The following is a 27,717-nucleotide window of genomic DNA, read 5'->3' as shown; positions in this document are numbered from 1 at the left end:
TAAAAGTAACAATAAAAGAAAGGGTCACAAAGGTACAAACAGTGATGAGACTTGAACGGTTGTTTTTTAGGTTACTGTGGCTTTAAGAGCTTGAACCGGAAGAGCAAATAGCTTCACCGGCACTGTTGCGTTTTCTTTTCCGCTCAGGTCTCGTAGTGGTGAGAGCGTGGATTTCATCCTCAAGGCTCACAAAAACATCAAATATGAGCGTCCCAGCATTTATCGATATTACGGAAGAAGACCAGGTACGACCCATGTCTTTAAGAACTGATTTTCCGTCGTCCCGCCTTCGGATGACTCGTTAAATGTAAAGCAGCCAAACAGATAACTTAGCATGCTAGCAAGCTAAGATGCTAACCGTTGCTGACAGCTACATGCTGATTGTTAGCAAGCTACGTACTGATGATGCGACATTATGTGGAAGCACGTCGTTAATGATATCATTAAACGTACTGTTGTGTATGTAAATCGTTTTCCTTTTCTTTTTAATTTCAACCTGGTTAGGGCTAACGTTTTTACGCATTTCTTCAAAGTTGTTACGTTACGATAGCTTAGAATGCTAAAGTTATCTACTCGGCCATACATGCATCTACATCAACAAAGAGATAAAAGACAATAACAAGCCACCAACAACGTCCTGCTTTAGTGCAGAGGTAGAATAAGTACTCGGATCTTATACTTAAGTGGAAGTAGAAATACAGAAGCTTAGAAATAAGAGAGTACTGTAATCTAAATGTTACTCAAGTAAAAGTACGAAAGTATTGGCATCTAAATATACTTAAATTACCAAAAGTAAAAGTACTCATTATGCAGTATGGTCCTTTTCAGAATCATATATATTATATATGTTGATGCTATTCTTTATCAAGCTGGTAAAGGTGAAACACACATTTGACGTTGTTTTCTTTTACTGCTGGGTTGCATGCGAATTTTATCCAGGTCTTAATTCAGAGTTGATCATATTTGTTATCATTAATCTATATCTGCAATGCAACTAAACGTACTACATACATTTAGTGGGGTAAAAGTACAATATGTACATCTGAATTGTACAAAGTAGCATAACATGGAAATGCTCAAGTAAAGTACTAGTACCTCTGGATTGTACTTAACTACAGTACTTTAGTACATCTACTCAGTTACTCTACATCACTGCATAGGCGATACTTTTTTATCAAAACAAGTTAAATGTATCAACGTTTTTTCTCTTTGCTTCTAACAACTATTTGTAACATATTTGTATTCCAAACAAAAAGTATGTACGGTTTGCAATACAATAGCAGCTAGGAAAACACGTTAGGCTAATAAACATCTATTACATTATCGACACGGGTATCTTTGGGCTGTACGGTTTTGTGTAACAGTCAATAATACTCTTACATTTGACTTTACAACATTACAGGCGTTGGAGCTGAGAGCCTACATCAAGGCCAAAGGAGCTGAAATATCAGAGGAGAACTCAGAAGGCGGACTTCATGTAGATCTGGCTCAGATCATCGAGGCATGTGATGTGTGCCTTAAGGACGATGATAAAGGTAGGCGATCATAAAGAACAACCTGCTTTAACCACCACACCACGATATGCCTTTTTCACAAGTAAATGATATGTGTTTATGTATAAAAATGTCTTTGATAGCTTATACAGTGATTGATGCCCAGTTCTAGGACCATGAATCTGGCTTCTCGCTGGATAACGTTTTGCAATACTTATGGCCCTCTCTCTTTCTCCCTGCAGAGGTAGAGAGTGTGATGAACAGCATTGTGTCTCTGCTGTTGATCCTGGAGACGGAGAAGCAGGAAGCTCTCATTGAAAGTCTATGTGAGAAGCTGCTGAAGTCCCGTGAAGGAGAGAGACCCTCCCTCAGAATGCAGCTGTGGGTCCTTTCTGCTTTTTTTTCAACCTTACTTCTACATTATTCCCTAATATAGCTAATGTTTCCAAAGATCCGACCATGTATACATTCTACATTCATCCACAATAGGCCATTGTTTTGATGTTGGTTAATATGTACCTGCTGGTCTTGTGAGTTTAACGTAATGATACTGTTTACCTCACCAATATGCAGGACAGCTGCTATCTTCTTTTCAAAACAAACATGTTAAACATACACTTAAGAAATCAGTTCTCGGTTCAAACACTTGACCATCTCTTTCATGTTTTGATGTTTAAGGCTGAGTAACCTGTTCCACGGCATGGACGAGAACACCACAGTGAGGTACACGGTCTTCTGTGGCCTCATCAAGGTGGCTGCAACATGTAATGCCATTGCCTTCATCCCAACTGACCTTGATCAGGTATACCTGTTCACTATTATTAAATCGTTATTCATCATTCTGCAACGTTGTCTGTAGTTGATTTATGAAACCTTTTTGTGCTGCTGATGGTTGCAGGTGCGCAAGTGGATTATCGACTGGAACCTGACCACAGAGAAGAAGCACACACTCTTGAGGCTGGTGTATGAAGCATTAGTTGACTGCAAAAAAGGGTAACTACTTAAAGGTTCAGATGAGTAAAATTCATGTTTTGAAATGCACTGATGCAGAAATATCAATACACATAATTAAGATGGATAAACTGCATGGAAGAAGAGTTTATTTTCCGCATATACACCTCTAGACCCACCTACCTATAGGAGTTTTCAACAATCTATCTACTAATTTTACAGCGATGCTGCAGCAAAAGTGATGGTTGAGCTGCTGGGAAGTTACACAGAAGACAATGCTTCACAAGCACGTGTTGATGCCCACAGGTAAACTTGTCAACAATTGTCATTAAGCCTCGATATAACTTGCCACCGTAATACAAACTTCCATCCGTTTATGCCCCTTATCTTTAGATGTATCGTCCGTGCTCTCAAAGACCCCAACACCTTCCTGATTGACCACCTGCTCACCCTGAAACCGGTTCGATTCCTGGAGGGGGAACTCATCCATGACGTGAGTACTGACGAATGTGCAATTTTTTTCTTGTGTTAAATATCAGGACAACTTTCTGCCTGTACAAAGATGAAATGACTGTTTCTTGAGTCTGATAATGGCAATTCTCTCTTTTCTGAATCTTTTTTTCAGCTATTAACCATCTTCGTCAGTGGAAAACTCATAGCCTATGTAAAGTTTTACCAGAGTAACAAAGACTTTATTGACTCTCTTGGTAAGTTGCTATCAATAGAGATATTGGTTGCATGAATTCTACTCAAACATACACCATGAATTGATTTTTAATGTTTAAAAAGATAAAACAAACGCGTTAGTAAATCAGAAATGGCATGTTATGTGATTGTCTAATTCCCCCTTAAACCTTAATGTACATGTAGTTGGTGAGAATTAAAAATGTAGTTGGCTTTTTACCATATTTGTAAATCGGTATTGGTTGTAAGTGTATTATATATTGTGTTTCATAATAAACCTGTTTTGTAATATATTTCTGCCACTTTAAGAGTGTATCTAAAGAATACCAGCTTTTAAAATGGTTACAAGATTTCTATAGCCGTTTTTATTTTTTATTAGGACTAACTGGACAACTTTTCCCTTTTTTAAGCTCTTATAGATATTGAGCCAATATACTGCGCCCTGTTGATACAGTACAGGAATGTGCGTATGTCGGCAGTGTGTCTTTTCACTACTAAGGCTTTTGTGTAATTACCAGCATGTGTAGGATGGACTCTCAAAACAGACAATTTGGAGCAGTGTTTTTGTTAATGAGTAGATTCCCTGACTTCAGGCTCCTAAATGCAGAAACAATTATCACAGGGAAACTCCCTGAGTGGAGAGTAATCGACTGTGACTGTTTGTGCTTAATGATCCCTGCGTTTGCTCTCCAGGCCTGTCTCACGAGCAAAACATGTCCAAGATGCGCCTGCTCACATTGATGGGCATGGCTGTGGAATTCAAGGAGATCTCCTTCGACACCATGCAGCAGGAGCTGCAGATTGGAGCTGATGACGTTGAGGCCTTTGTCATTGATGGTAAGAGCACTTCACCTCAAATGAATCCTTGCTGTTCAACCTTGTTAAGTGTACTGTCAGTTTCTCACAGGCAAGACAAAGGGCACAGTTGTAATACGGCTGGAGTGCACATTCAAAACATTTATATTTTCAGTTTGCATATTTGGTTGACATTCATACACACGTTTTATAAGCGATTCATCACTGAAGTGTATGTTATTGAAGAGTGCAGATAAGGTTAAGCACACTTTAAATCAGCAAGTTTGGAGTCTCAAAACATGATCAACTGTTTTTAGCTTTTTTTCAAAAGTCTGTACACAGACAACAGAGTTTCCGTTAGCCGGTAATTATCGGACTATGACCGGTAAAATATGCTGAAGACCGGCAAATCTAAATCTGTCCGGTCAATATAATTTCCCCGTAGCGCAATACCGCATCAGTTGTGCCACTTTTGTGACAGACAAGAAGAGTCAATACGCTACATGCACAGTCACTTCCTTTCTAATGTCTGACCTTTAATGTGGAGAAAGAGATTTATCCTCCTGAAGGGGACATTTGTATGTAAACTAATGCTGCATAATGCTGCACTATACTTTTGCCGCCACACCCCCGTTGCCAAGCAACGCTTATAGGTCTCCTTTGATACGCAGGCAGTCATATCATTAGCTAGAACTAGCTAGATCTGATCGATATGGACATAAATGCGAGTGAAGTTGCCCGCTGTGACGGACCGGTGAGCGGAGCAAAACACACAATTCCAGTTAGACCTAACACACTTAGCTAGTTTATCTACCTCTGGAACAACCTTAACTAGTTATTAGGGTTGGGAACCGAAACTCGGTTCCAGATGAGAACCGATAAGAAAATGCCGGGTACCCATACAAAATACAGAATTTCGGTTCTGCTTAACGGTTCCTAAACGCGGTAGACCCTGTATTCCACCGGGTCCGTCTGCACCGCGGTGACCCGGTGGAATACAGGTGTGTGTGTGAGAAATGTTTTGTTTAATATAGAGTCGTTATGAATTTGTTTTAAATCTCAATAAATAACAAAGAAGACCTTTTGACCGGCACTTTTCTCATTTTGTCCGGAAGATTTAAACTTTAACGGACATGTTGACCGGCAAAGAAAAATTATAACGGAAACTCTGACCGACAATATCTCATAAAAGTCTATTTTGACTTGTACATGGTTCCATAGTGTAGTATTTCATAATAATAATACATGTATAGTGCTTAAACTCAAAGACGCTTTAATGTCACCCAAAAGCATTTGCACTACATTGTGTTTCATGAACAAGTATGTTATTTTTCCTAAAGAGAGTTGAACGGGGCTTTGATTCACCATTCAGTCCCTTCATCAAATAAAAGCAGAATATTGATTTATATTTGACCAGTCTAATGTGCGTCGTTATACCGTAGCAGCCTGTTTGTTGTTTACATCTCTTTGAGAACGGTTAACGTGTTGTAGGGCCGTACATTATATGGCGCTTTGCTATTACGAATGGACCTCTGACACACGTCAAAACCCGGTGTTGTTTGAATCACAATGAATTACCCTTGTATTTGTCAGTGATATTTAAATGTTCAGCCTCCTCTTCATTGACTTTCTTTCTGCTTTCTTCCTATAGCTGTACGGACCAAGATGGTGTACTGCAAAATTGACCAGACGCAGAGAAAGGTTATTGTGAGGTAAGTCCTTTCATCCAATAACATCATATATGGCTTATCTGTGTTGCCTTCTCTAAAGTAAAGGCTTAATACCAACCTAGACCTAAAGTACCTAACCTGGATCGTTGGAAAAACGCTCCTGAAAACAGTCCTAATGCTGATGGTGCCACCACCTTTGCGCTCTTGGTGATTTCCCCTCATTACATAATATTATTTCGTGGTACAGTTGGTGTGAAAACAACATCAGCTTCAAATTCATGAATTTGTTTTATTTTATTTATGTGGAGCCTTTTGTTTATATGTTGTGAAAAGTCCTTATATGCTTATGTTAGGCTAGTAACAGGCTACAAGATTGACTAATTAACGTGAAAATTGATACGTTTATTTTACTGAGTCCAGACAAAGCTGTCTGTTCTCTGGTCAAGGTCAATGATGCTATGAGTTTATTTGGTTCTGGTCTACAGAGAAATGTGCCATGTGTGTAGAAAATATAAAAAAGTACCTTTGTTTATTTATCAAGAGATGTTTAGATATATTTTTATAGAGCACGATTTTGGTTCTGTATAGATTTGATGTAATGTCTTAATACAGAAAACGAGCAATGTCATGTCTTTTGTCACCCCTACATTTACTATAGCTATCAAATGTATTTTCCCAAGGTTTAAGACGTGACCTTTGCTTTCTTTCTTATAATCTTTCATTTAACATTCTTGCTTTTCTGTTTTCCACTCAATCAGCCACAGCACCCACCGCACCTTTGGCAAGCAGCAGTGGCAGCAGCTGCACGACAGCCTCAGCTCCTGGAAGGCCAACCTAGCAGCCGTCAAGACCAGCCTGCAAGCCCTGTCCCCTTCTGCTTAGTTCCACCATAACCCCACTGTCTAGACTACCTGGCCCACCATTATTTTCTGCTTTCCAAATCATCAGACTGAATTGATCAGTTTTTATATGAATCCAATAAAATAACTGTGGAGATCACCTGTCGTTGCTCTTTTTTTGTAAAAAAATAATTGAAGATTTCTTGGGAAATTTTCATGTTAAGTTATGTCACAGCAAGTTGTGTAACACACAATAAACTAGAATTTGATGGACATTTTCAAAATGTGTGAAACAGCCAAAAGCTTAACTTTGCCAGTAATGGATAATACATATAACATCAGTCTTTTCAGACTACTTGCACATTAGTTGCCTTATGATTATCTTTCAGAAAGCCATACATTCACTTTAATGGGGGCTCTTCCTCTAGCGGCTCTCAACATCTGGTTTTAGTTAAAGGCCGGCATGCCAGTATTAGATGAGCTGTGTGACTGGGGTGAGAAATAGCCTGTAACAGGAGGGTCACTTGTCTGGGAACACATGAGAGGTGACAATAGTAATGTGAACTTAAGATGACCCTGTCTGCTGGGGTCGGAGCTGTATTACTGTAGCGTCAACACTTACAGCTTGTGGCGAAGGCTGATTCACTGCCACTAAATGTATAACTGTCAACTGGGTTAAAAGATACTGTTCAGCTGTAGTCAGCATGACTCACTGTCTTTGGATGTGTGGAAAAACAAGGACTTGTACATTCCAACTTTGAGTTTACCTTACTTTTCCCATTGATGTTAAGTTCCATTTACTCCGCACTCTTCTCAGGCATCGTCCAGAGCATTAGGATGTGAACTCTAGTGATATATGGCCGAGGCATTAGGTGTAAAAGGGGTCTGTTGGAGTTCTCTCCCTCTGGGGCTGTGATGAAATCAGCCCAAACTGACAAAGTGCAGACTACTGACATTGCACCCTGCCCCCACCCCAAATACACAGATTTTCTTTGACTAATAAAGCCACAGCTCAACCTGTTTACCCTCGTCTTTTAGTGGTGATCCACTCCTCGTTCTCCACCCATTAAAGTCCTAATCTGATAATTTCAGCCCTGCCACTAAAATATTTACACTCAGATGAAATAGGCATTAGAGGTACATATGTATTGCCGCACTGTGTATTTTTTCCTATCATAGCTGAGGTCTGCAGAGGCTCACCGCTCACTTCGGTCCAGTTGTCCACAGGGAGCAAGCATCTCCGACTCTTATCAGCGGGTGTAAATCACAGAACACATTCTCAGGAGCATAACCTCATCACAGCCACTTGCAAGGTGGAGCGTAGAGCAGATAGAAACAAATGTGACCATGGCTTAGCACAATGTTTGCAAAGCTCTATATCTTGGTTTCTATAGCTCAGCAAATGCTCCTTTACCCTTCTTTTCAGCTACTTTTCTCATTATGTTAAAGGGATATCCTTCTCTTTCTCTTGTCTGTAATTTGTCTCCCTGGCTTTAAGTAACTGTTTTTCTTGATAGTCGTTCATGTGAGATGTCCCAGAAGTAAAATAATGCGTGCTGTGGTTTATCTGGCTCAAGCCTCATGACCCCTTCTTATCATAGTCAGATAGAGGTAGTTCTGAAATGTTCACAGATGAAACAAATTAGTTGATATTCCAATTGTGATATGAAGTCCTAACGGGCCTCTTTTGCACATGCAGCTCAGGTCATCAGCAGATATGGCAAAAGTAACTTAGTACAATTTATTCCAATGCTGTACTTACGATTTTGAGTGACGTGTATTTCCATTTTCTTCTAAATTATACTTTCACTCCTCTGCATTCCAGCGGGATTTTTGGGCTTTTTGACTCCATGCCGTTTATTTAACAATATTTTACAGATATTGATTTAATCTATCAAATAGGGGCCCCTTGTCATGTTTCAGATTTCTTTGAGCTGTCACCAAAGATCAGAAGGTTTTAACTTGAATTACTCTTCACCAGAGATCTAAAAGTATCCAACATTTCACACAATTAAAGCAACAATTAACAGCAGAACTTGTTTTGTGCTTTCTTACGTAAATCACAACCCCTCAGATCTGTATTGTGACCTTTTTTGATGGAGTCTATAGATTGACTAAGCTAACTGTATAAAGTAGTTAAAACTAGCTTAAGCTTAGCAGTAAAGGCATTTTTTTCCAACAAGTACTGCTACTTTTCATATGCATAGTACATTACATATTGAAGCTTTGTAATTTCACAGTATTAGCAGTACTCTTAATTTGGTGCATTGGAATTTACCCAGGTGATGGATCTAAATACTCACCTCTCAGAATTCACTGTTAATGAGCATAAACCTTGCTGTGTGGACTGATGAAAATCCACATGAATTTCCCAGCAGCAGGACACTATTAATCATTATGACATTGATATGGCAGTATGTGGTGTAAATTGGTTATCTCATCTGACATCACACACATTAGATAAAGTCTGGAATTTCTCGTTTTTTTACCCCTTTTATTCATATCAACATTCCTCTGGGAAACATCTAAAACTCTGACGGTATCCAGAGATGTAGCCAAACACAAGAGAGGGGCCCTCACTGCCTTTCAATTAGCACTATCCAGTAGTCAGCAGATACTGTTCAATTGTATCCTATCTTTGCTTTACATAAACACTGGCCAAGAGGCCCAGAGGCTCAGAGACAGATATGTATGTACATGGTTGTAGAGTGTGAAACATAAACACTAATAGAGGATGGTTTGCCGGGCATAATGGGAAACGTTACAGTATCTTGACAGTGCTTCATGTTTTGTTGTTTAGGGTGTCTCTAAAGTTGCAATAGTCCACAGTGAAAAAGGCCGGACTACATGCAATTTAACAGAGACGCCTCTACTCTGTCAAAAGACACTGGAGCCCATAACACAATCTTTTACCATCCAAGGCCTGTGCATATTGATGTAGTCTCCAGCTTCCGAGTTACTGACAGATCTTGACAAAGGAGGTTAAGTGCTTTTAGAAGAGTCCTCATGAAAAGATCCCATTTTGTGCATTGTGTTACAACAGAATTGTCATTTAACTAAGATTGCTATTTAAGTCCAAATAGATTTTAGTTTGGAAGATCAACTAGCGGTACATAATAAACAAAAAGTAATGAAACCATCATGTCAGTGTCTAAAATGGAAAATAATAATTGTGTTGCCTATTAAGGCTTATTCATGGAAGCCCCTTTAAAGTTAGTATTTCAATAGGCAATATATTTAGTACAATGTAAATACAATACAAAATGTATTTATTTATGTAAAAAGCCTTTAGAAGAAAAACGAATTAATATAAAATACATTTTTCCTTTTTGCATTTTCATTTTGGATACTTATAGCTGTAATTGCTTTTCAGAGCAAATTCCTTTAAAATAAAAACATCCAAAGCAAGCTGCTTAAGTAGCCATAGATCAAGAGTAAATGCCTAATGCCAAACAATGGGGTTTTGTCATCGGGAGGAGTGCAGTGTTGGCATCTGACTCATGCAGATGATGATGCGTAATCCAATAAAACTTCGGTGTGAATAGCCCTTCTGAAAATAGGCCTGTAGTATCGGTAGGCCTACTTTCACTTCGTGGTTTTAGCTGCCATCTAGTGTCCACTTACATAATTTATCAAATTATTCAGGTAAACGTGATCGATTGGTTGAGCCTGCGCAGGTGGTTTAGGAGGAGTTGAGGAAGCCACATCTGTTGGAGTAAACAAAACCTTTTTTGACATACCGGAACTGTCCTGCGTTTCCCAAGGACAACCGCAGCTAAACTTGAATGTTTTTCAACCTTTACGCGATATCAACGGCTAAACTTTTCAAAAGGAGGTTTCTAAACACAGCTGTTGTTTGTCACTATAGCTGTGCGTTTCCTGATTCATCTTATTAGCGCAAACTGAAACTCGTACATCGACCTACCGCTCATTTAGCTGGCTTTCATTTTGTTGCTGTTGAACTCTGCCCTTCATTATGAACCACTTTTCATTATAGGTAAAGTATAACATAGCTTTTTGGTGCGGCGTTGTAAAAGAAAAGTGTATATAGAGTAGTTTAAAGAAGCTGAGTGTGTTTTTAGGTGTAGGGTCCTCTGCCCTGTGATCTGCCAATTAATGCTCCACCCGCTGTCCGTGCGCAGGTGCATGCTTGACCATGTTGTTCCACCTGTTCATACTCCTTCAACTCCTGTCATGTGGAGATCTGGCCTGTATGAGGAGGCTACTGTCCAACAATGAAGACAAGGAAGGTGAGATATTATACTCAGATGTTGTACTTAAAGGTGGGGTAGGTAAGTTTCAGAAACCGGCTCGAGATACACTTTTGGTTATATTCCATGGAATGCTCTTAACATCCCGATAGCAATGAATATCTTAAGTGCTTTGACAAAAAATCCATTAAAAAATGTCATCTGTGAAAGCCGTAATACTGTAAAAAGTACAACCAATCCGTTTAGCCGGCCCGGCGAAACGGATTGGTTGGCCTACCTGCCTGTCAGCCTTCCATCGGGGCACAAACTAATCTCGTGCCCTCATTGGTCATGTGCGCGTTCGTGTGTGTTGGAGGAGGGGCTCTATAAGGAAGTGGCAGATTTTCTCCGGTTGTGTATTTTCAAATTCTAGCGATCTCGAGCCGGTTTCTCAAACTTACCTACCCCACCTTTAAGTAATAATATATTTAATTTCTATAGCGCTTTTCTTGAACCCAAAGACGCTTAAAAAAGTAAAAAAGAAATACCAAAGTGAAAAGTAAAAAGTCCTGTATTCAAAATGTTACTCAAGTAAAAGTACAAAAGTATTGGCATCAACATATCCTTAAAGTACCACAAGTAAAAGTCCTGTATTCAAAATGTTACTCAAGTAAAAGGACAAAAGTATCGGCATCGAAATATACTTACAGTACCACAAGTAAAATTACACATGTATGTGCCCTTTTTCAGAATAATATAGTATGTTTTGATTATGTTTATTGATGTGTTTATCAAGCTGCTGAAGGTGGAACATATTGTAATCACTTTACTTACTGCTGGGCAGTGGCGTAACAAGGTTGTGATTGGCCCCGGTGCAAATTTGTTTTGCACCCCCCCCCCCCCACCCCATCGCCCCAAGTGCACGCTGATGCGCTCACACACGCACGGACATACACAAACACTCAGATGCGCCACATGTATAGGCTATCAACAACAGCCTGCCCTGGCCTCAGACCACCACAGCGTGACAATGGCACAGTGAACTAAGAAGAGGATTAAACCTGTTTCCTTGATGTTTGTCTCTGGGGAATGGGCCGGTAGGCCTACATAGACCGGTTGCTATAATATAGCTTTTGTTCTTGGCGTCGGGGGTCTCAATAGTGTCATAGAGTCCCCATATCGGTTGGGGCCCTTGGGGGAACTGTTGGACCAAATCCAGCCTCTCCTCCTGGCTGGCTGGAGAAGAATGTTGCACAGCCACGGATACAGCTTCACTTGTGGAGCTAGATGGCAGTGAGGCAGGTGAGCTATCGTTAGCCTCCGGCTCCCGCTGCACGTCAACATTGCTAACATTAGCGCTCGATTTTGAGGACGATATATGACAAAAAAAACTGTCTAATTTTGTCAGTTTAGCTGTTACATCTCCTTGTTCTCTCTGGTCCTTTCTCTTTTGAGCGCTGCTCTTGTGCTTCGGTTTGCTGTACATTATAAATGCAAGCTATTACATTTGTTATAATGCTGCCGAACTTGCTGCTGCTAGCTAGCTACAGTACAGTATCAATCAATCAATGTTTATTTATATAGCCCAATATCACAAATGTTACATTTGTCTCAGTGGACTTCACAGTTTGTACAGAATATCAGTATGACAATACGACACCCTCTGTCCTTAGATCCTTACATCGTACAAGCAAAAACTTCCGGAGAAAACCCACAGTTTAAAGGGGGAAAATGGGAGAAACCTCAGGGAGAGCAACAGAGGAGGGATCCCTCTCCCAGGACGGAGACGGACGGACAGACATGCAATAGATGCCGTGTGTAAATAGTACAGGTTGATTAAATGGTTCGCTCGTCACGCAAGGTATCACATGTCATGAAAGGGAGCAAGGTCATTGGACAGACAAATGACAAATTAATTTAGGTTGCTTGGTTACTTTGAAGACTGCGTGAACCGGTCAATCCCATTGGGGCCCCAAACAAATAAAAAAAAAAAATTAATAAAATAAATATAAAAACTTTTTCTTTTCTTTTTTTGCATGGGCCCCTGGCCGGCCCTGGGCCCCGGTGCGTTGCACCGGCTGCACCGTCAATAGTTACGCCACTGCTGCTGGGTATCATGTGAATCTAATCCAGGTGTAACTAAAGTCTTATTTAAGTGTTGATCACATTGTTCATATCTGCAAAGTAACTAAACTGATAAATGTAGTGCAGTAAAATGTTTACCTCTGAATTGTGATAGAGTAGAAGTACAAAGTAGCATAACATTGAAATACCTCAAAATTGTATTGGTGTTTGAGTAAATGAACTTAGTTGATTGTTGATTGCCACTGATTGTACTGAAGAAGGACATAAGACCTTACTTTAAACACTTTGAACATCAGTTCTCCTGTAACCATGTCACCTATTTGGACTATCATCCCAGTGTTTGTAGATGAAGGAAACGCAAACTCGTTCCTGGGTCGCCATCTGCTGTTCAACCGGTTTGACTTTGAGATGTTCGTTCCTGGAGATCTGGAAAGGGAGTGTAAGGAAGAAGACTGCAATTATGAAGAAGCAAGGGAGATCTTTGAAAACATCCCAGATACAGTTGAGTGTTGATATTCAGTGTGCTGCTCACTAAAGTCATTTCATGAGCATAAAGAGAGTTACATCAACAGAATCACCATACTAATGATGCTTGGTTTTGCAGGAGGCATTTTGGAAGCAATACACTGAAGGTAAGAGAAAAATATACATATCCCACTTATTACTTATGTCATTTTAATTTGGTATCTACTCAATGATGAGATAGCCTGTGAGTGTGGTTTAAGGACACTTGTGCCTTGTGAATTACAATTCTGTTACTGGTGCTTTCAAAACCTGTTTCACCACATTTTCAATAGCTGATTTGAATATGAATGCTTGTTGCTTTCATTTTCGGTCATAACATCTATCATGTGTTTAAGTGATGACTGAATTGTAAATATGTCTTATAAGTGTGTATCTGTTGCTGCTAAAATGTAACACAATCTTAAACGTAAATATCAGTATAAATTGAAAAAAGGAACACCCTGTGATATTCAGCTATCTGCTTTTTATCAAGTTGTTCGACTCACTCTGTCCACTGTCTGTTACTCACTATAGTCTTTGATAATCCACAGATAAGAACAAGCATCCTTCACGGGTGGATGTTACATCTCTTTTGGTCGGACTGATTGCTGGTGGAGTGGCTCTTGTTATCATTTGCCTCCTGGTCTGGTATTTCTGTCATGGCAAATGCAAGAATAACTTCAGCCGTGCAAAGTAAGTGTGATATTAATATTAATAGCAGCTACATTATTCCTGCACATGTTCGCCATACTTATATATGGGCATATATTATAACTATAGACATCAAGAGAACTCTGTTGAACCTGAACACTTTTAAGCGCCTTTTATATATAAAGCGGATACTTTTTTAGAGTTTGGACATTTTCATATGCAGACAACTGCAGTTTTAGCTGCGACCATTAGCTCTATAGCTCTCTCTGTTGGTCAGTCCGTCAAAATGTGTCCATGGTTTGGCGCCCACAGTTCTGGCCCTAGGAGGCAGAAATGTGGCATCAAATGTTTTGAGGCTGAAAATGTATGAACCAATAAGGTCTGGACACGTATCTTGTCACAGCTTTTGCACATTTATGAATGTTACACCCGCATTGATTGTCCATTTATCATACCTCTTATAGCAACATGTTACTGCTTCATGTCACACGTAATGTACATATAACACTGGGGAACATAGCCATTTAATATGTAAGTCAGTTTTATAACAAGAATAGTTCCACCTTTTCTATTTGAAGATATTAAGTCGGTCACATATGAATGACATGATGTGTATGTCTATGCTCCTCTCACAGCTCCATTCGGGTGCGACCCAGGAGGAGTAATGCTTCTCTAATAATGCGACGGCTTGAGGAGGTTTCTTTGCAACCAGTCCACCCACATATAGCCCCACCCCCTATGGATGAAATAGACCCCCCGGGATTGCCTTCCTATGAACAGGCAATTGCAAAAAGTGGACCACATGACGCCCCACCTCCTCCATATCCCGGGTATTTACATATACATTTGTATTTACAGTATGTCATGACTCATTTTCAAGTTTTTCTTGTATACAAGTCATAATGCAGTTACAAAAAGGTTTTTATATAGCATATTTGTATAACATCTTCTCTTACTGTGGTTTTAGCTCACGACCTGGAAGTATTCGGCGGTAGTATCTTCAGGACAACATCTCCCAAATGTCTATCAACATTAAACACACAATTTACAAATAACATTTATACAGTGATGCTCTGCTTGGCAGTTTAGAATGTTTATCATCAAGATATTGAAAACACCTCCTTCTGTTTATTCCTCTGATTATTTTTGTTATTCATAGATTTCTAATCTTTCTGGTTTGGTTTACTTGTTTTCATCAGTTAAATCCCCCTTTGTTAACATCCTTGTGCCAAAGCGTAGTTTTGAGGTAACGTCTTCAAACTATATTCCCAAGTCTGATTATAGTTTGCAATATAACACCTACCCGCTGTTTTTTATTTAAATGTAAATGAAGAATCAATAATGTATTAGGCAAGAGAGATTTCAGTTGCTGGAGTACTAAGGCCTTTAAGGAGCAGTTACTTTAGACACAGCATGCACAGAAGGCCTGAGAGCAGGATTAGAAATCTTCTTCATTACAAGATAAGTATTAATTGCAGTTAAAGAGAGACAGACTGATTTGTTTAATCCATTAGCTTCCTGTCTCCTAAAGAAGGAAGACAAATAATTACAGCAACACTGATTTCCTTGTTAATTAGTATGACATATCATTCTGCCATACAGAAAAGGCTTTTAAGGATAGTACGGGTTTCTAATTTCCTGTCGAATAGCTTAATTTGCTTTCTATTGTGAATCTTCTTTTATAATTTTTTTTATTTTGAAAGTAATTTTGTTGGTTCATTCGTTTGTATTGTGTCAGGAATTTATGTATTTGTCATCAACTAATGAGGATGTTCTTCTGATATGTGAAGTCATGTTTACTTTAAATATATATTGTGATTGATTATACCATGTAAAATAAATAGGTGGGAAGAAATGTTCACAATATTTAAGATTTACACATTATACATTTCTGCCAGAAGATAATGGCTTTTATTATATGAAATCTAAAACATGTCAACAGTTGGGATGTAGCCCAACAGTTTGTCCTACATCTCACTTCACTGATATTTTTGAAGGAGCAATTGACATGCCTGGTGGATGCTGCTGCTGTTTTCTCATCAGATGATGGAGAAAAGCAAGGTTTAAGAAGTTATAATTTCCTTGTTAATTGTCAAAGTTGAATCATGACCTTGTGGGAAGTTATTGAGGGGTAACTTTGTTGAAGCTTCTTTTATAGGATTTTATAAATAAAACTAATATTTTAATTATGTTTTGTCTTATCTTTCAACTGTGTTTGTGTGTCCGAGATGGCTCTGCCCCATTCTCATTCTCATTTTCAAATGAAATGAAAATATGAGCAGTTATGAGGGCTTTGTCAGTCATTTTAGATTTGAAAAAAAAAGTGAACTATTTAAACCATGTTCACAGCATTGGGTTTTATTCCTCGATATATATTGTATTTACGTAAAATTATTAAAATAAATATTAAGATTTTACAGCTTTGAACTATCTATTGTGTTATCTCCAGGGATGCACAATAGTAGGCCTACATTTCCAAAATGACATATAAACCGGTTATCAATAGCTGCTGATAAAAGCACAAACATTATTTTTAAATAAATTAAAACTGGCATATCAAATACCAAACAGGCTCTAGTGACTTTTAAAACAGGAGGTCTCAAAAATGTACATCTTTGAAATATTGTTCAGTGTTTTTGGAAATATTTAGGCACAATTTCATAACTTTATTAAAGCAGAAACAGTCTATAACACATGTTTGCCAACTGGAATGTTTGGATTGTATGACATTGTAGAAACAATGTTTTGATATTTCATGTGATGTCAAAAACAGGCTGCTAAAGTTTTTGGTGGAAGAAAGGAAAACTGCAAAACTTCCAGTCAAAGTCTGCGGTGCATCCTGGGAAATCAACCAACATGGGTACGTGAAACCATACAGGGCTTGCCTTGCACTGCTCTCATGACGGGAGATGAACGAAAATTAAAAGAAATCCCCCATACTCAAGGTACACTTTTATCCAGGATATAGCACGACTTCACGGCGGCTTTGCGGACCGCGCAGTGCTCAGACGGGACTCCTTTTCCTGGTCGCTCGGTCGGTCGGTCGGTCGGACCCCCGGGCTGCTACGATGTGTGTCCGCTGCTCCACGAAGCTCCCCCGTGGAAGTGAATCTTTCACCGGATGATGGACAGGAACTACCCGACCTCCAGCTTTGCGGACGCGCTGGCTCCACCAGCACAGACCGTCGCTTATTGGGCCTATGACCGCAGCACCGCTAGTGTCAAGCCAAGGTAAAAGATAAAGGAGAGGGCACTTTCCCCAGGAAATATCGGTGATGGAGGGCCTAGCTTTGCAGTGGGGAGAAAAGTGCATTTGTGTTTATCGCCAACTCTGAAGGAATTTGAGACATAACCGGAATTTGCTCGGAGTTGTGGAGGCTTTGACTTGTTGTTTATTAGCCGTGTGTAACTGCCTCCCACCTTGCTAGTTTTCGCTAGCACACCACCTCTTCAGCATGGTCATTTACAGAGTTAGTGCTAACCAGAAAGGCGCATTATTTCACATATGTAAACATTCGTCCAGCTAGACAGCTTAAACATTAAACATGTTATCGGCTTGTTTTCTTAACCCTCAGGTGATCGCCAATGCCTAAACAATATAGGTAACTAGCTACCAATGCTACTCATGTCAGTTGTGGCACTTCAAATAAGTGTTGTATGGCTACTGGTGTTGTTTCCAAAGAGCTAACAGACGAAGTGTCGGAGTTTGTACATATTTTTTTAAATTTGCCAGTTAAATGTCCAATGCTACCGTTGAGATAATTTTAACTTGTTTTTATTTTATAAAACAAACATAGCAAATGTAACCACACAACCTGCCAACATTGTAGCTAGAGCTCTAATTTAGTCCTACTGGATTATTATGCACTACTCCACAGTGTATTAATTAACAGGGATCATTAAAAGCAGCACTTTTACATAAAAGCCTAAACTATAAAGACCAGCGCCAATAAAGTTATCCACTAATGATGATGCTGCAGGCAGGATGACTAAATCTGTGTTTGATGAGTAATACTTATTACTCTTCACTCCCTATTGAAGATGATTTATTAGATGACGCATCTGTGTGCCACTTTATAAGGTACACCAGTAAAAATGCAATTCCATTCAACAGATCAATCATCCACTTTTCACGAAGATAATAATGGGATGTTTTAGAGGTTGTAGTTTGGAGTGGCATGTGGTGTATTCATCTGCATTATATGGAGAGGTGTTTCAAATGCTTTGTCCACCTGATTACTGTGTGTGTGTGTGTGTGTGTGTGTGTGTGTGTGTGTGTGTGTGTGTGTGTGTGTGTGTGTGTGTGTGTGTGTGTGTGTGTGTGTGTGTGTGTGTGGTGTGTGTGTGTGTGTGTGTGTGTGTGTGTGTGTGTGTGTGTGTGTGTGTGTGTGTGTGTGTGTGTGTGTGTGTGTGTGTGTGTGTACTCTCTTTCAACACTCCATTGTTCCACAGATGTTCACCTTCTGGCAAAAAGCGAACACTTCAGATCAGGATGGCTGCATCTGATTACCTCTGATTTTCCTATGAATCTTCTCCCGAGAGAATATAAAGTCACGTGTCAGATACAACTTTTTTTCATAATTGTCTCAGATTACACACATTGTCAGAGCAATGTTTTTTATGTGAGTAACTCGTGAATTCAACAATTCAGAAACCACTTTAACATCTATCCAGATTTTCACAAGAACTATGAACTTCTATAGTTGGTTATTTACCAAAATGTTTAATAAAGCATACACGCAATTTGTTTTACTTTGTTCGTCTCCGTTTTTACTAAGAACAGTGGCCAAAAAAAAAAAGTTCAGTGGATAGTTGGATGCTTCAGTGCTGCTTGTAAAGATGCATGCTTTAATGAATGTGTTGTGTGTTGGTGCAGTTCCAGTTATGGGGCAGCACACCTTGATGCAGAGCTCCTTCAGCGGCAAAGCTACACTTCAAGCCACCAGCTTCCCACCTACACTACTACACATCTTGCTGCTCCAGCAGGTGAGTTATGAATGCCAGGGTCAGTTCACGCAAATTATAATACATTTAATCTGTCACTTACTTCTAGTGGTGTATGCTGTGGTTTAAGATATCACTTTGTTAGTGTATATAAATATATAAAGGATCTATAAACGACTGAAATACACAGGCCTGGTTGTGGACAGTTTTATTGTGGTATTTTATTCAGTTTAACTATTTATAGCCTTAGTTTTTATTTGTTGTCAACCAATATATTGTTTCCTATTATCACTAGGGTCAAAGGAGATGTTTTTTTTTTAGCAATTGTGTTATATAAGTAACTATTTAAGTAACTTACTAGTTAGCACATAGGTATGTCTTTACTTTGTTGCCCCTTTCTTTGCTTATCCTTCTCTCCCTCTTTTAACAGGAGCACTTGACTCAAGCATTAATACTTCTGAGACCTCAATCATGAGCTTCCTGTCAGCCATGGAATCCAGAAGCCTTCAGGCTGGTCCTGTTAGTGCCTCACTGCTTCCTCCTTTTAGGCCCCCATCATGGCCCGCTGGTGAGAACACATCCACTCATTCTGTTATTCACATGCTGCTTACACGTCACACATGTTTGTTATATGCATTTTGTCTTCTTACTTTATTTGATGTAACTTAAATAACCTGACTTCGGTACAGATTGAATATGTGTCACAGATTGTGAATACATTATCACATACTTTGAGCTAAGTTTATGGTGTTTTTTGTCTATTCGCGAGAAACATATTAACTGATGATTTTGCCAGTTTATCCAATAATCGAATACCCTAAATAGATGATTGGCTCGCTACCAAATAAAGGAACTTTGCATCGTATGATTTCATAAAAGATTGTTGTAAATATTTTAAACTATGAAAGGCTTTCACAGAACAAAAATGGTTGTTGATTTTGTTGTATCTATAGTGTACAGAGATTTAATTCATTCTGCTTGGTTCATATCTCTTCACGTTGCCTGTTGTGTCCTAACTTTCTCTATCCTGTGTAATGCAGGTACCAACTCCTCCGCCACAGAGCTGTATTTGACTGGTGCACTGCCTTCTACTGCCACTTTCTCCTCTCCTGCTGCTCTGTCCTCCTATCAGCACACTGGTGCCTACCCTTCCAGGAGTTATGCTACCAACCCATCCATGGCTCTCCAGGATCCTGCCTTCAGCACTTCCACCAATGGCCTGTTTTCTCACCATGACCCCCTCCTTCATCTCAAACCAGGCCAGGGTGTGCTTCCCACTGCACTTGCCTTCAATCATCTCTCTTCCTCTGCTTTAGCCTCGGCTCTCCCTGTCCAGTCCTCCACCTACCGATCAGCCCAGGAGTCAGCTCCCCACCTCCTGCAACCCCAGTTCAGCCTGCTACCCTCGGCCCTGCCTGCCCCTCATGGTGCATCACAGCCCTATGGAGCAGCCGTTTTCTCAGGCTCTATTGAGAGAGCTCTTCAGCGTGAATGTAGTGTGATCAAACACCACCAGAGGCCTTCTAGTAGCCACACAGCCTCAGAGCAACTGCCCAATTCAGAGCACTCCTTACAGGGGTACTTTGGTTCTGGCAGTGAAGCGGATGTGGCCTACCAGCAGGACCCATCCCGTCAGACCCCGGTGTCCTGTAGCACCAGCGCAGGAGCAGATTCCTCTCAAGGGGTCCATCGTGCTCCACAAACCAAAACAGACTCAGTAACTCAAGCTAAAGACTGCTCTTCCGAACTAGCTCCCCACACTGCTGGTGGTGAAGAGAGTCACGAGCAGAACCTGACGGGAGCGTCTCCTGACCGGTACTCCTCCCCAGGACAGAAGCAGAACTCAGTCATTGCTAACCAGCAGTCAGTCCAGCTCTCCAGTCTCATGTCCAGCAGTTTAGCTCAAACCTATATCACCTCCCAGACCCAGTCACATCCCCCCCATTCAACCTCAGACAAACACTCCCCACTTTACGAGACTCTCCCTTCCCTCTCCAGCCAGTCTGACAATGTGGCTTCTGTTAGTCAGACTCTTGTTTACTCCTCAAGTCCCGGGCTTAGCCAGGAGCAGGAGATCCAGTATGGAGCCCAGGTTCAGGGCTTGTGTCAGAATCTCTCTGAGAACTACCCCACATCACACTCTCAGGGGCAAGCTTTAGTGACTCAGAGCTACGCCACAGGACAATCCCTTAACCTTAACTCATCGTACCCAACCACATGTGTGCAGAGTCTGCCCACATCAAATTCTTCACAGGACTACACCCTCATGCAAGCCTCAGTGGGAGGTAAAACGCATGGCACGCTATCCCAGCAGCACACACAGCCCCATAAATATGTTTTGTCTGCACCATTGCCTGCCTACTCTTTAACTTCTCAAGCCTTACAAAACAACATCAGATCCTCAATACAGGACATAAAGCCAACTTATGGCAAACAGAAACCTGGAGAGCTTCCAATCCAGGACATAGATGCTCTCCAGCAGGCATCAATGGAGGCCTCTGCTGCAGCTAGCAATATGTCTGCTCACAACAATGTCATCTATGTAGTTTCAAAAATGGACGATCATCACAAAACACAAAGCGTAATCCGAAGCAACTCGCGTTCTGATGATCAGATCATGGTACTGGGTCACACAAACGCATCACAGGTTAAAGATGAAAGGATGGGTTCTCTGAGCCAACAGCACATTCATCTAAGCAGTGCCAATGGTCAGGACACTACCAACACAAAAACGACAAACTCCAGTATCATATCTTCACATTTACACCTTAGCTCGGAACAGCTAAAGCAGCACACCTCTTTTCAACTGAAGTCTCCTGAGCAAAACCACCAGAATCATTCTCAGTCCCAGAGCCCAATAGCCCACCCCCAATATATCACCGTCCCCAGCACTCAGGTTTTTCTCGAGCCCAACCAGATGATTCTGCTCCAGCAGCCCCTTGTCCATCATAGTCAAAACTCTTCAAAGGTGCTATCAGTGCAAGGTATCCAACAAGCTCAAGATCTAGGCCCTGTTCATGTCCAGTATCTGCAGATGGGCAGAGAACTAATGGGTCAAGGCATCACTGAAACCCAGAGGCAGCAGGGCACAGTAGAGTCCGAACAAGGATGCTCTGATTCCTCTAAACATCACTACAGCCATTCAAACCAGCAGCCACATGATGCCAAAAACCACTTCGCTCTGAACTCCATTTGCTTCCCAGACTCAATGCTTCTTGCAGATGACAGAACTATTTTGTCAAATGTCGATGATATCCTCGCCGCTACGGTGGCAGCCTGTGGCGTCGCACCCCAAGACTTTGTCAAAGCGACATCCTCTGCTGAGGCGGAATTGGCAGTGATGGCAAGACCCATTGATTCTAAAGGTCACTACCAGACCGTAGATATAAGGCACATGTCACCTAGTTTCTCCTCAGCACAACAGTCAATCATGACCAACACTAGCTCCCACAACATGACTATGACACTAAATGGAGTTCGGATGACCACAGACTGCCACGGTCAGCCTGTGCACCACAACAACAGTTCTGAACTTGACACAAATGGAGATGGGGGAGGCTCTGAGAATGACTTTCACTTAGCTGGGCAGGTGTATGACCCCCAAAGTTTCCAGAGTAGAGTCAAAGGGAATGCAAAAAAAACAGAGGACAGCCTCATGGAAAGCTCAGGGGGTGAAGAGTTTCCCAAAAAGAAGGCTCGCTCTAAGTCCCTCACCAAACCAGGTGGTTCTGAGGAGGACGGTGGACAGGCCAGACCAGCGAAGCGTGGCGGGCAGACAAAGCGTCAGAACTCCAGGGGTAGTGACGCCAGCTCACCATCTGCTTCACAAGGTGTGTTTGATGGTTGTCCGCAGCAGGAGAGAATCAGACAGAAGATCCGTGAAGTGGAAGAGAAACAGCCCGAGGTCAAAACTGGATTCATAGGCTCTTTCCTGGACTTCATCAAATCAGGCCCCAAACAGCAATACTCTCCAAATCCTACGCGGACTACCAGTCGCCCGAGAAAGCCCTGCACCTCCTCCTCCTCTTCCTCCTCCTCCACCTCCAACAAACCACCGCTGTGTGCTTTACCTTCTTTGCCTCCCAAACTACAGACTCTGCCCGTGATAACTCAGGAGAGCCCAGGTGTGAGCTCCCATCAGAAACGTCTGGAGGAAGATCTGCAGAAGAACCTGGAGACTCTGCCATCCTTCAGCTCGGATGAGGAGGAGAACACTGGGAAGAACCAGGCCCTGAGGAACAGCATCAGCTCAGCACTCTCCGCTCTGGATGAGTCTTCAGATCGGAAATCCAGGCCAGGTAATAATACGCTGCTTAAGCTTGTCAGGAGCTGCCAATATTTATAACATGCATTAACAATCTTTTATATTATTATCCCTCCATTTTATTTCTGATTATAATGTATTTTTAAATACAATTTTGAAAATGATAACAAATCCTAAAAGTAACTTGAGTCTAGACTTAGAATTGCCTATTATGCCAAACAGTCAGGACCATAAATGTGTATATGAAATAGACCTAACAAATATCAAAGATAAACTAATAAATCTTAGTTTTGCGGGACGTGACAAGCAAAAGTACTTTACCTGATAAATTACCTAAAAAAAAAAAAAAAAGAAATACATTTTTTTTTTTTTTTTTCTGTCTTTCCTGTTATACTTCCCTGTGTGATAACGTGCACAAATGTAAAACTGGGTAACAGTATTCTTTGCTGTGCTGTTATTGGAACTTCATCATACCCGAGTTTTCTTTTGGTACGTTTTCTGAATAAATGCTGTCTGAAATCTTTTGATTTATTGTACATAAAAGGGGTATAGTTACGTTTTTCATGTTACTTTCTGAAAATTATTTTCTCCAATACATTCATATATTTGCAACTCTTCTCTAGATGACCACATGCCTGGTCCGATGATGAAGCCAGACCAAGTTGCCACCATGCCCCTCACCGTCCCGCTGACCTGTTTGTCGCGGGTTACCATTCCTATACAGACAGCAACTGCTTTGTCGTTAGGGAATGTGTTTGTGGCCAAAGAGGAGATTAAACAGACCCCACTGGGACAGCTAGCTGTGGAGCTGATGAGTGTGGCCATCGAGGGGCTGACTGACGAGGAGCTGTCAGACAGCGGGGGGGAGGGCATGTACCGGGAGAGAGACGAGTTTGTCGTCAGGAACGAGGATATCGAAAACTTGAAGGTAAGGCCTTTGGAAAACATGAGCTGTAAATGAATGTTTGTGAACATGAATATTGATGTTCAGCAGCATTTGGGATAGTCGTGCCACATCTTTTGTTTACTTGTAGTTAAACATTTATTATTAAATGTTTCTCTTAAACTGATACTCCATGCTGAACGATGCTCTACACTGTGTTTTGTGAATGTTTCCAGGTGACAATGAGATCAGGCAGCGAGCCTCCAGCCATCTGGAAAGTCCAGAAGGCTCTGCTGCAGAAATTTGTGCCGGAGTTGAGGGATGGAAAGAGAGTCTTCTCAGCCACCAACAGTGTAAGTTAAAGCAGACTCACCAATAGACATGTGTGCGTTCAGGAGTATTAAATCATTCTAAAATGTTTCTTTATACTGCGCCAGGTAACATGTTGTTTTTCTTTGTGTGTAGTATCTTGGGTACTTTGGTGACGCCAAAACGATGTACCAGAGGGTGTATGTGAAGTTCTTGGACACAGTCAACAAAAGGGAGTATGTACGAGTTTGTAGTCGGAAGCCACGCTGCAAGCCTATGAGCTCGCTAAGGTACGCTATGAGTACTGACTGATTTGATACTGTATTTTTTGTTTTAAAAAACGACTCTTCAGTGGTATTTCTTTATTTCATTCTGCCTCCCAGGGGTGTTCAGGTAAAAACTTTGCTGGGCTTGACAGCTGCCCCTCCCTCAGTCTCCCAAAGCCAAAAGCCTCGACCCAAACAACTGAAGCCCAGAGCAGAGCCCCCGCCTAAGAAGAGGAGGAAATGGAAGGAGGCGTTTTCCCCGGCTGCCTCTGGATCATCTGCAGATGAGGGTGGTGACGATGATGGTAAAGAAGCCTTTTAACTTATCTTGTTAAATCCATGTTGAATATAAGTTGAAAATATTGTAGTTCTTAATCTTACCCCCCCTCTCTCACTCTCACTCACACACACACACACACACACACACACACACACACACACACACACACACACACACACACACACACACACACACACACACACTCTTAGAGTTGAACCCTCCAGTGCCATTTGCTTCACGGCTTCTCAACACGCGAACCATGAAGGAGACATTCAGGAGCTTCGTGGAACTGCTCATCAGCATTGCCTTAGACGAGGATGTGATGACTGCTCTTGAGAGGGCAAATGGTGAGTGAATTGACTCTGTATTTCTCTCCACTGGTGTCTCCCTTCCCCTGCCTTGCAAATAGCATAAATGTTTGCCAAAAATGGTGGTGAGTCAGTATTACAGCTATGATAACTTACTAAATGGTCTTGTTTCAGATGAGTTGCTGCTGCCACCTATGAAAAGAGTGGATGAGATGATCACTGACAACAGGAAGCGCCTGCTTCACAAGCTGCACATAGGGCAGGTCCTAAAGGTTGGTGTGATTTTGGGCATGATTTTCACTTCAAAAGGCTTCGTCACAGTAAAAGTTAGAAACCTCACTATGTATTAAAGCCATTAAGGTCTTCATCAGGCAGAAATACATACTGTAATGATTTCCTCTAGAGCTCATGTTTTATACATGTCAGCAAGTAGACAGATGGTCATTGTTGATGAGTCAGTCACATGATCTGTGTAAACAGGTTAAGTCACATGACAGACTGTCTTGCAACAAGGGAACCACACATTAAAAATAATAACTCAATATTAGGTCAGAACAGCAATAAATTCATAAAGAAATATCGAAATCCTCTAAATATTTTGACAATAATTTACTAAACAAACGGGGAAGACTGCACGCTGTTTTTTTAAATACTCAAGAGCACCTTTTCCACTACCAAACAGCACTACAGCTGTTTGTGAATGCAGTGCACAAACCCAAGTCTCCCTCCCGTTGTGTCTTTAGACGGCCCTAGACGGCTTCCCAGAGATCTCAGTCGTGACTGAACTGAAGAAGGACAGGGAAACCCCGGCCTTTAAAGTGCGTCTCAGCGGGAGGGCCTACAACAAGAAAAGCCTGAAGCCCTACAAGATGCCCAACAAAGTGCCACAGGTGAGACTGGATACTGTTTTGGTCATATTCACTGTGCAGTTATATGTCCAGCAGAGGGCGCCGTGTCAGCATTTCACTCCTCTCTTCATTCTCCTGAGCACTGAAGCCACAGTGCCCTTTCCTTTGGCGATTTGATCTTAAAAAATAATGTTCAAATGTCCTTGAATAACATTGTGTGGATTTTCCCTTTTCTAGGAGTATACAGTGGACCAGCAGAAAACTCAGTGGTTCTCTCTGTACCACTCTCTGCAGCATTACAAGTACCACACGTACCTCATGTGTAAGGACGAGGTGAGATATGCGTCCTTGTGTATATGCCTACTTTTCTAACTTGTTCTGAATGTAATGATTTGACTAGGCTTAGAAGGTTTCCTTTTAGATTCTTAATATTCTGGTAAACTTTGCTCTATTAAGCTCTTTTATTAAAACATTTCTGTTTGTGTTCTGCACTCCAGATCGCGTCTCTGCAGGTGCAGACAGGACACTTGGGGCAGGAGGAGACTGTTCAGAGGTGTCTACAGAACGGAGCTTGGGTAGAGGGGCTCTTCGATCGCTTCGGAGAGTTAATAAATCAAGTGCAGCAGGCCTGCCGATGATCCCACCTTCGCAAGCTCAACTTTAAACAACCAAGTCCAACACTTAAAAACATGAGGATGCCTTCAGTTCAAAATGTCAGCAGATAAGGGTGGGGTTGGTCTCTCCTTTCAACCACAGAGAGATTTTTATCAGGGACCTGTCTTCTGACTTTTATAAAAGACGCTGGGATTCCTGTGGCTTAAAGTGGCAGCAGGGGAACAGCCGGACAGCAGAGAAGTCAAAAGTCCGATCCCAGCAGAAAGAAGAGACTTCATCAACGCAGGACAAAGACTTCGGTATTCGAAGTATTTTTGGACGACTTCCACATAATGCTTCTTCCCCTAGTCTTTGTAGGTTTGTGTAGTCACAAGCCCACTTTTTATGGGCCTTTTTCATAGATTTATGATGAGTTTTTAAATGTTTAATTTTGTAGTTAAATGCCAGATTATAACCAGTGAGTACTCACCAGATAGAAAGCAATCGGCATAGGAAGTAGAGCACAGCAAATAAAATGCAGAAATCCAATTGCCTACAGTTATAATAAGCCTTCGTCAATCATTGATAAGGAGGCTCGCATAATGAGAAGTTGATTTATTGTAAAAAAAAAAAAGGAAAAAAAATCTATATATATTATGCATAACCGTAGTTATATACCGTTTGTAAAATGTCCATTTTGTAATGGAGCGCCAACTTATATATAATGTACATTTTGTATAAAAGGAAAGGGGTGTGGGAACTGCAGCGATTCACTTAAGGAGGGATTTCTGTTCTGTATCTATAGTGAGGATTAACGTTTATGCTTCAAACACCCATTTGCTTTTAAGATGCAAGTCAGTGCTCCAGTACTGCTTTTTAAATGTCTTAATCAAATACTATGACGTTGACTTACCTGAGGGGAAAATGAAACAAGTTGTCTTTATACTCTTTTACAGACATAGGCCACATTTTATGACAAATAGATATATATTTTTCACAGAGGTAAATATTATGTTCTCATTACAATTTCTAAGACACTTTTTAATTGTTTTTTCACAATTTTCTAAAATTGACTTTTCAAGTTAATTTTATGCTATCAGAAATAATCTTGTTCTTTACAGATGCAGTTTGTAAATAAAGTGCCGTATGTATTAAATGA

The 27,717-nt window shown here is 40.9% G+C and overlaps 3 protein-coding genes across 4 annotated transcripts; all 3 read left to right on the top strand.

Annotated features, from left to right (window-relative positions):
• Window positions 1-6,592, top strand: eif3m (eukaryotic translation initiation factor 3, subunit M). Its single transcript, XM_034201349.1, has 11 exons — window positions 1-245; window positions 1,403-1,535; window positions 1,736-1,874; window positions 2,172-2,295; window positions 2,392-2,486; window positions 2,667-2,750; window positions 2,838-2,937; window positions 3,070-3,151; window positions 3,822-3,965; window positions 5,575-5,635; window positions 6,352-6,592. Exons 1-11 carry the CDS (start codon window positions 204-206, stop codon window positions 6,473-6,475), a joined length of 1,128 nt encoding a protein of 375 aa, XP_034057240.1. The 5' UTR covers window positions 1-203; the 3' UTR covers window positions 6,476-6,592.
• A 3,531-nt stretch (window positions 6,593-10,123) lies between these two features.
• prrg4 (proline rich Gla (G-carboxyglutamic acid) 4 (transmembrane)) lies at window positions 10,124-16,051 on the top strand. Its single transcript, XM_034201318.1, has 7 exons — window positions 10,124-10,429; window positions 10,575-10,682; window positions 13,045-13,208; window positions 13,312-13,339; window positions 13,763-13,904; window positions 14,498-14,692; window positions 14,830-16,051. Exons 2-7 carry the CDS (start codon window positions 10,589-10,591, stop codon window positions 14,855-14,857), a joined length of 651 nt encoding a protein of 216 aa, XP_034057209.1. The 5' UTR covers window positions 10,124-10,429; window positions 10,575-10,588; the 3' UTR covers window positions 14,858-16,051.
• A 651-nt stretch (window positions 16,052-16,702) lies between these two features.
• Window positions 16,703-27,717, top strand: qser1 (glutamine and serine rich 1). 2 transcript variants are annotated; one of them, XM_034201352.1, is made up of 13 exons: window positions 16,703-17,093; window positions 18,739-18,848; window positions 19,237-19,374; window positions 19,868-23,104; window positions 23,694-23,998; window positions 24,190-24,306; window positions 24,419-24,552; window positions 24,646-24,833; window positions 25,018-25,155; window positions 25,291-25,388; window positions 25,860-26,006; window positions 26,202-26,297; window positions 26,462-27,717. In XM_034201352.1, the coding sequence occupies exons 1-13, from the start codon at window positions 16,984-16,986 to the stop codon at window positions 26,600-26,602; spliced, it is 4,959 nt and encodes a 1,652-aa protein (XP_034057243.1). In that variant the 5' UTR covers window positions 16,703-16,983; the 3' UTR covers window positions 26,603-27,717. The 2 variants fall into 2 exon arrangements, with proteins under 2 accessions (XP_034057243.1, XP_034057242.1); XM_034201351.1 differs by having other exon boundaries at window positions 19,847-23,104.

This window comes from Gymnodraco acuticeps, unplaced genomic scaffold, assembly GCF_902827175.1.
Source record: "Gymnodraco acuticeps unplaced genomic scaffold, fGymAcu1.1, whole genome shotgun sequence".
NCBI classification, from domain to species: domain Eukaryota; kingdom Metazoa; phylum Chordata; class Actinopteri; order Perciformes; family Bathydraconidae; genus Gymnodraco; species Gymnodraco acuticeps.
This window is presented reverse-complemented; position numbering and strand designations above follow the sequence as displayed.

Excerpts from the sequence above, each read along its gene's own strand:
- qser1 (XM_034201351.1), top strand. The coding sequence starts at position 16,984 with ATGATGGACAGGAACTACCCGACCTCCAGCTTTGCGGACGCGCTGGCT. Across the intron at positions 19,375-19,846 it reads GCCCCCATCATGGCCCGCTG|GTACCAACTCCTCCGCCACA; the intron begins GTGAGAACACAT and ends TGTGTAATGCAG. Across the intron at positions 26,298-26,461 it reads ACCTCATGTGTAAGGACGAG|ATCGCGTCTCTGCAGGTGCA; the intron begins GTGAGATATGCG and ends TCTGCACTCCAG.
- prrg4 (XM_034201318.1), top strand. The coding sequence starts at position 10,589 with ATGTTGTTCCACCTGTTCATACTCCTTCAACTCCTGTCATGTGGAGAT. Across the intron at positions 10,683-13,044 it reads CAACAATGAAGACAAGGAAG|TGTTTGTAGATGAAGGAAAC; the intron begins GTGAGATATTAT and ends CTATCATCCCAG. Across the intron at positions 13,209-13,311 it reads TTGAAAACATCCCAGATACA|GAGGCATTTTGGAAGCAATA; the intron begins GTTGAGTGTTGA and ends TTGGTTTTGCAG.
- eif3m (XM_034201349.1), top strand. The coding sequence starts at position 204 with ATGAGCGTCCCAGCATTTATCGATATTACGGAAGAAGACCAG. Across the intron at positions 2,938-3,069 it reads AGGGGGAACTCATCCATGAC|CTATTAACCATCTTCGTCAG; the intron begins GTGAGTACTGAC and ends TCTTTTTTTCAG. Across the intron at positions 3,966-5,574 it reads TGAGGCCTTTGTCATTGATG|CTGTACGGACCAAGATGGTG; the intron begins GTAAGAGCACTT and ends TTCTTCCTATAG.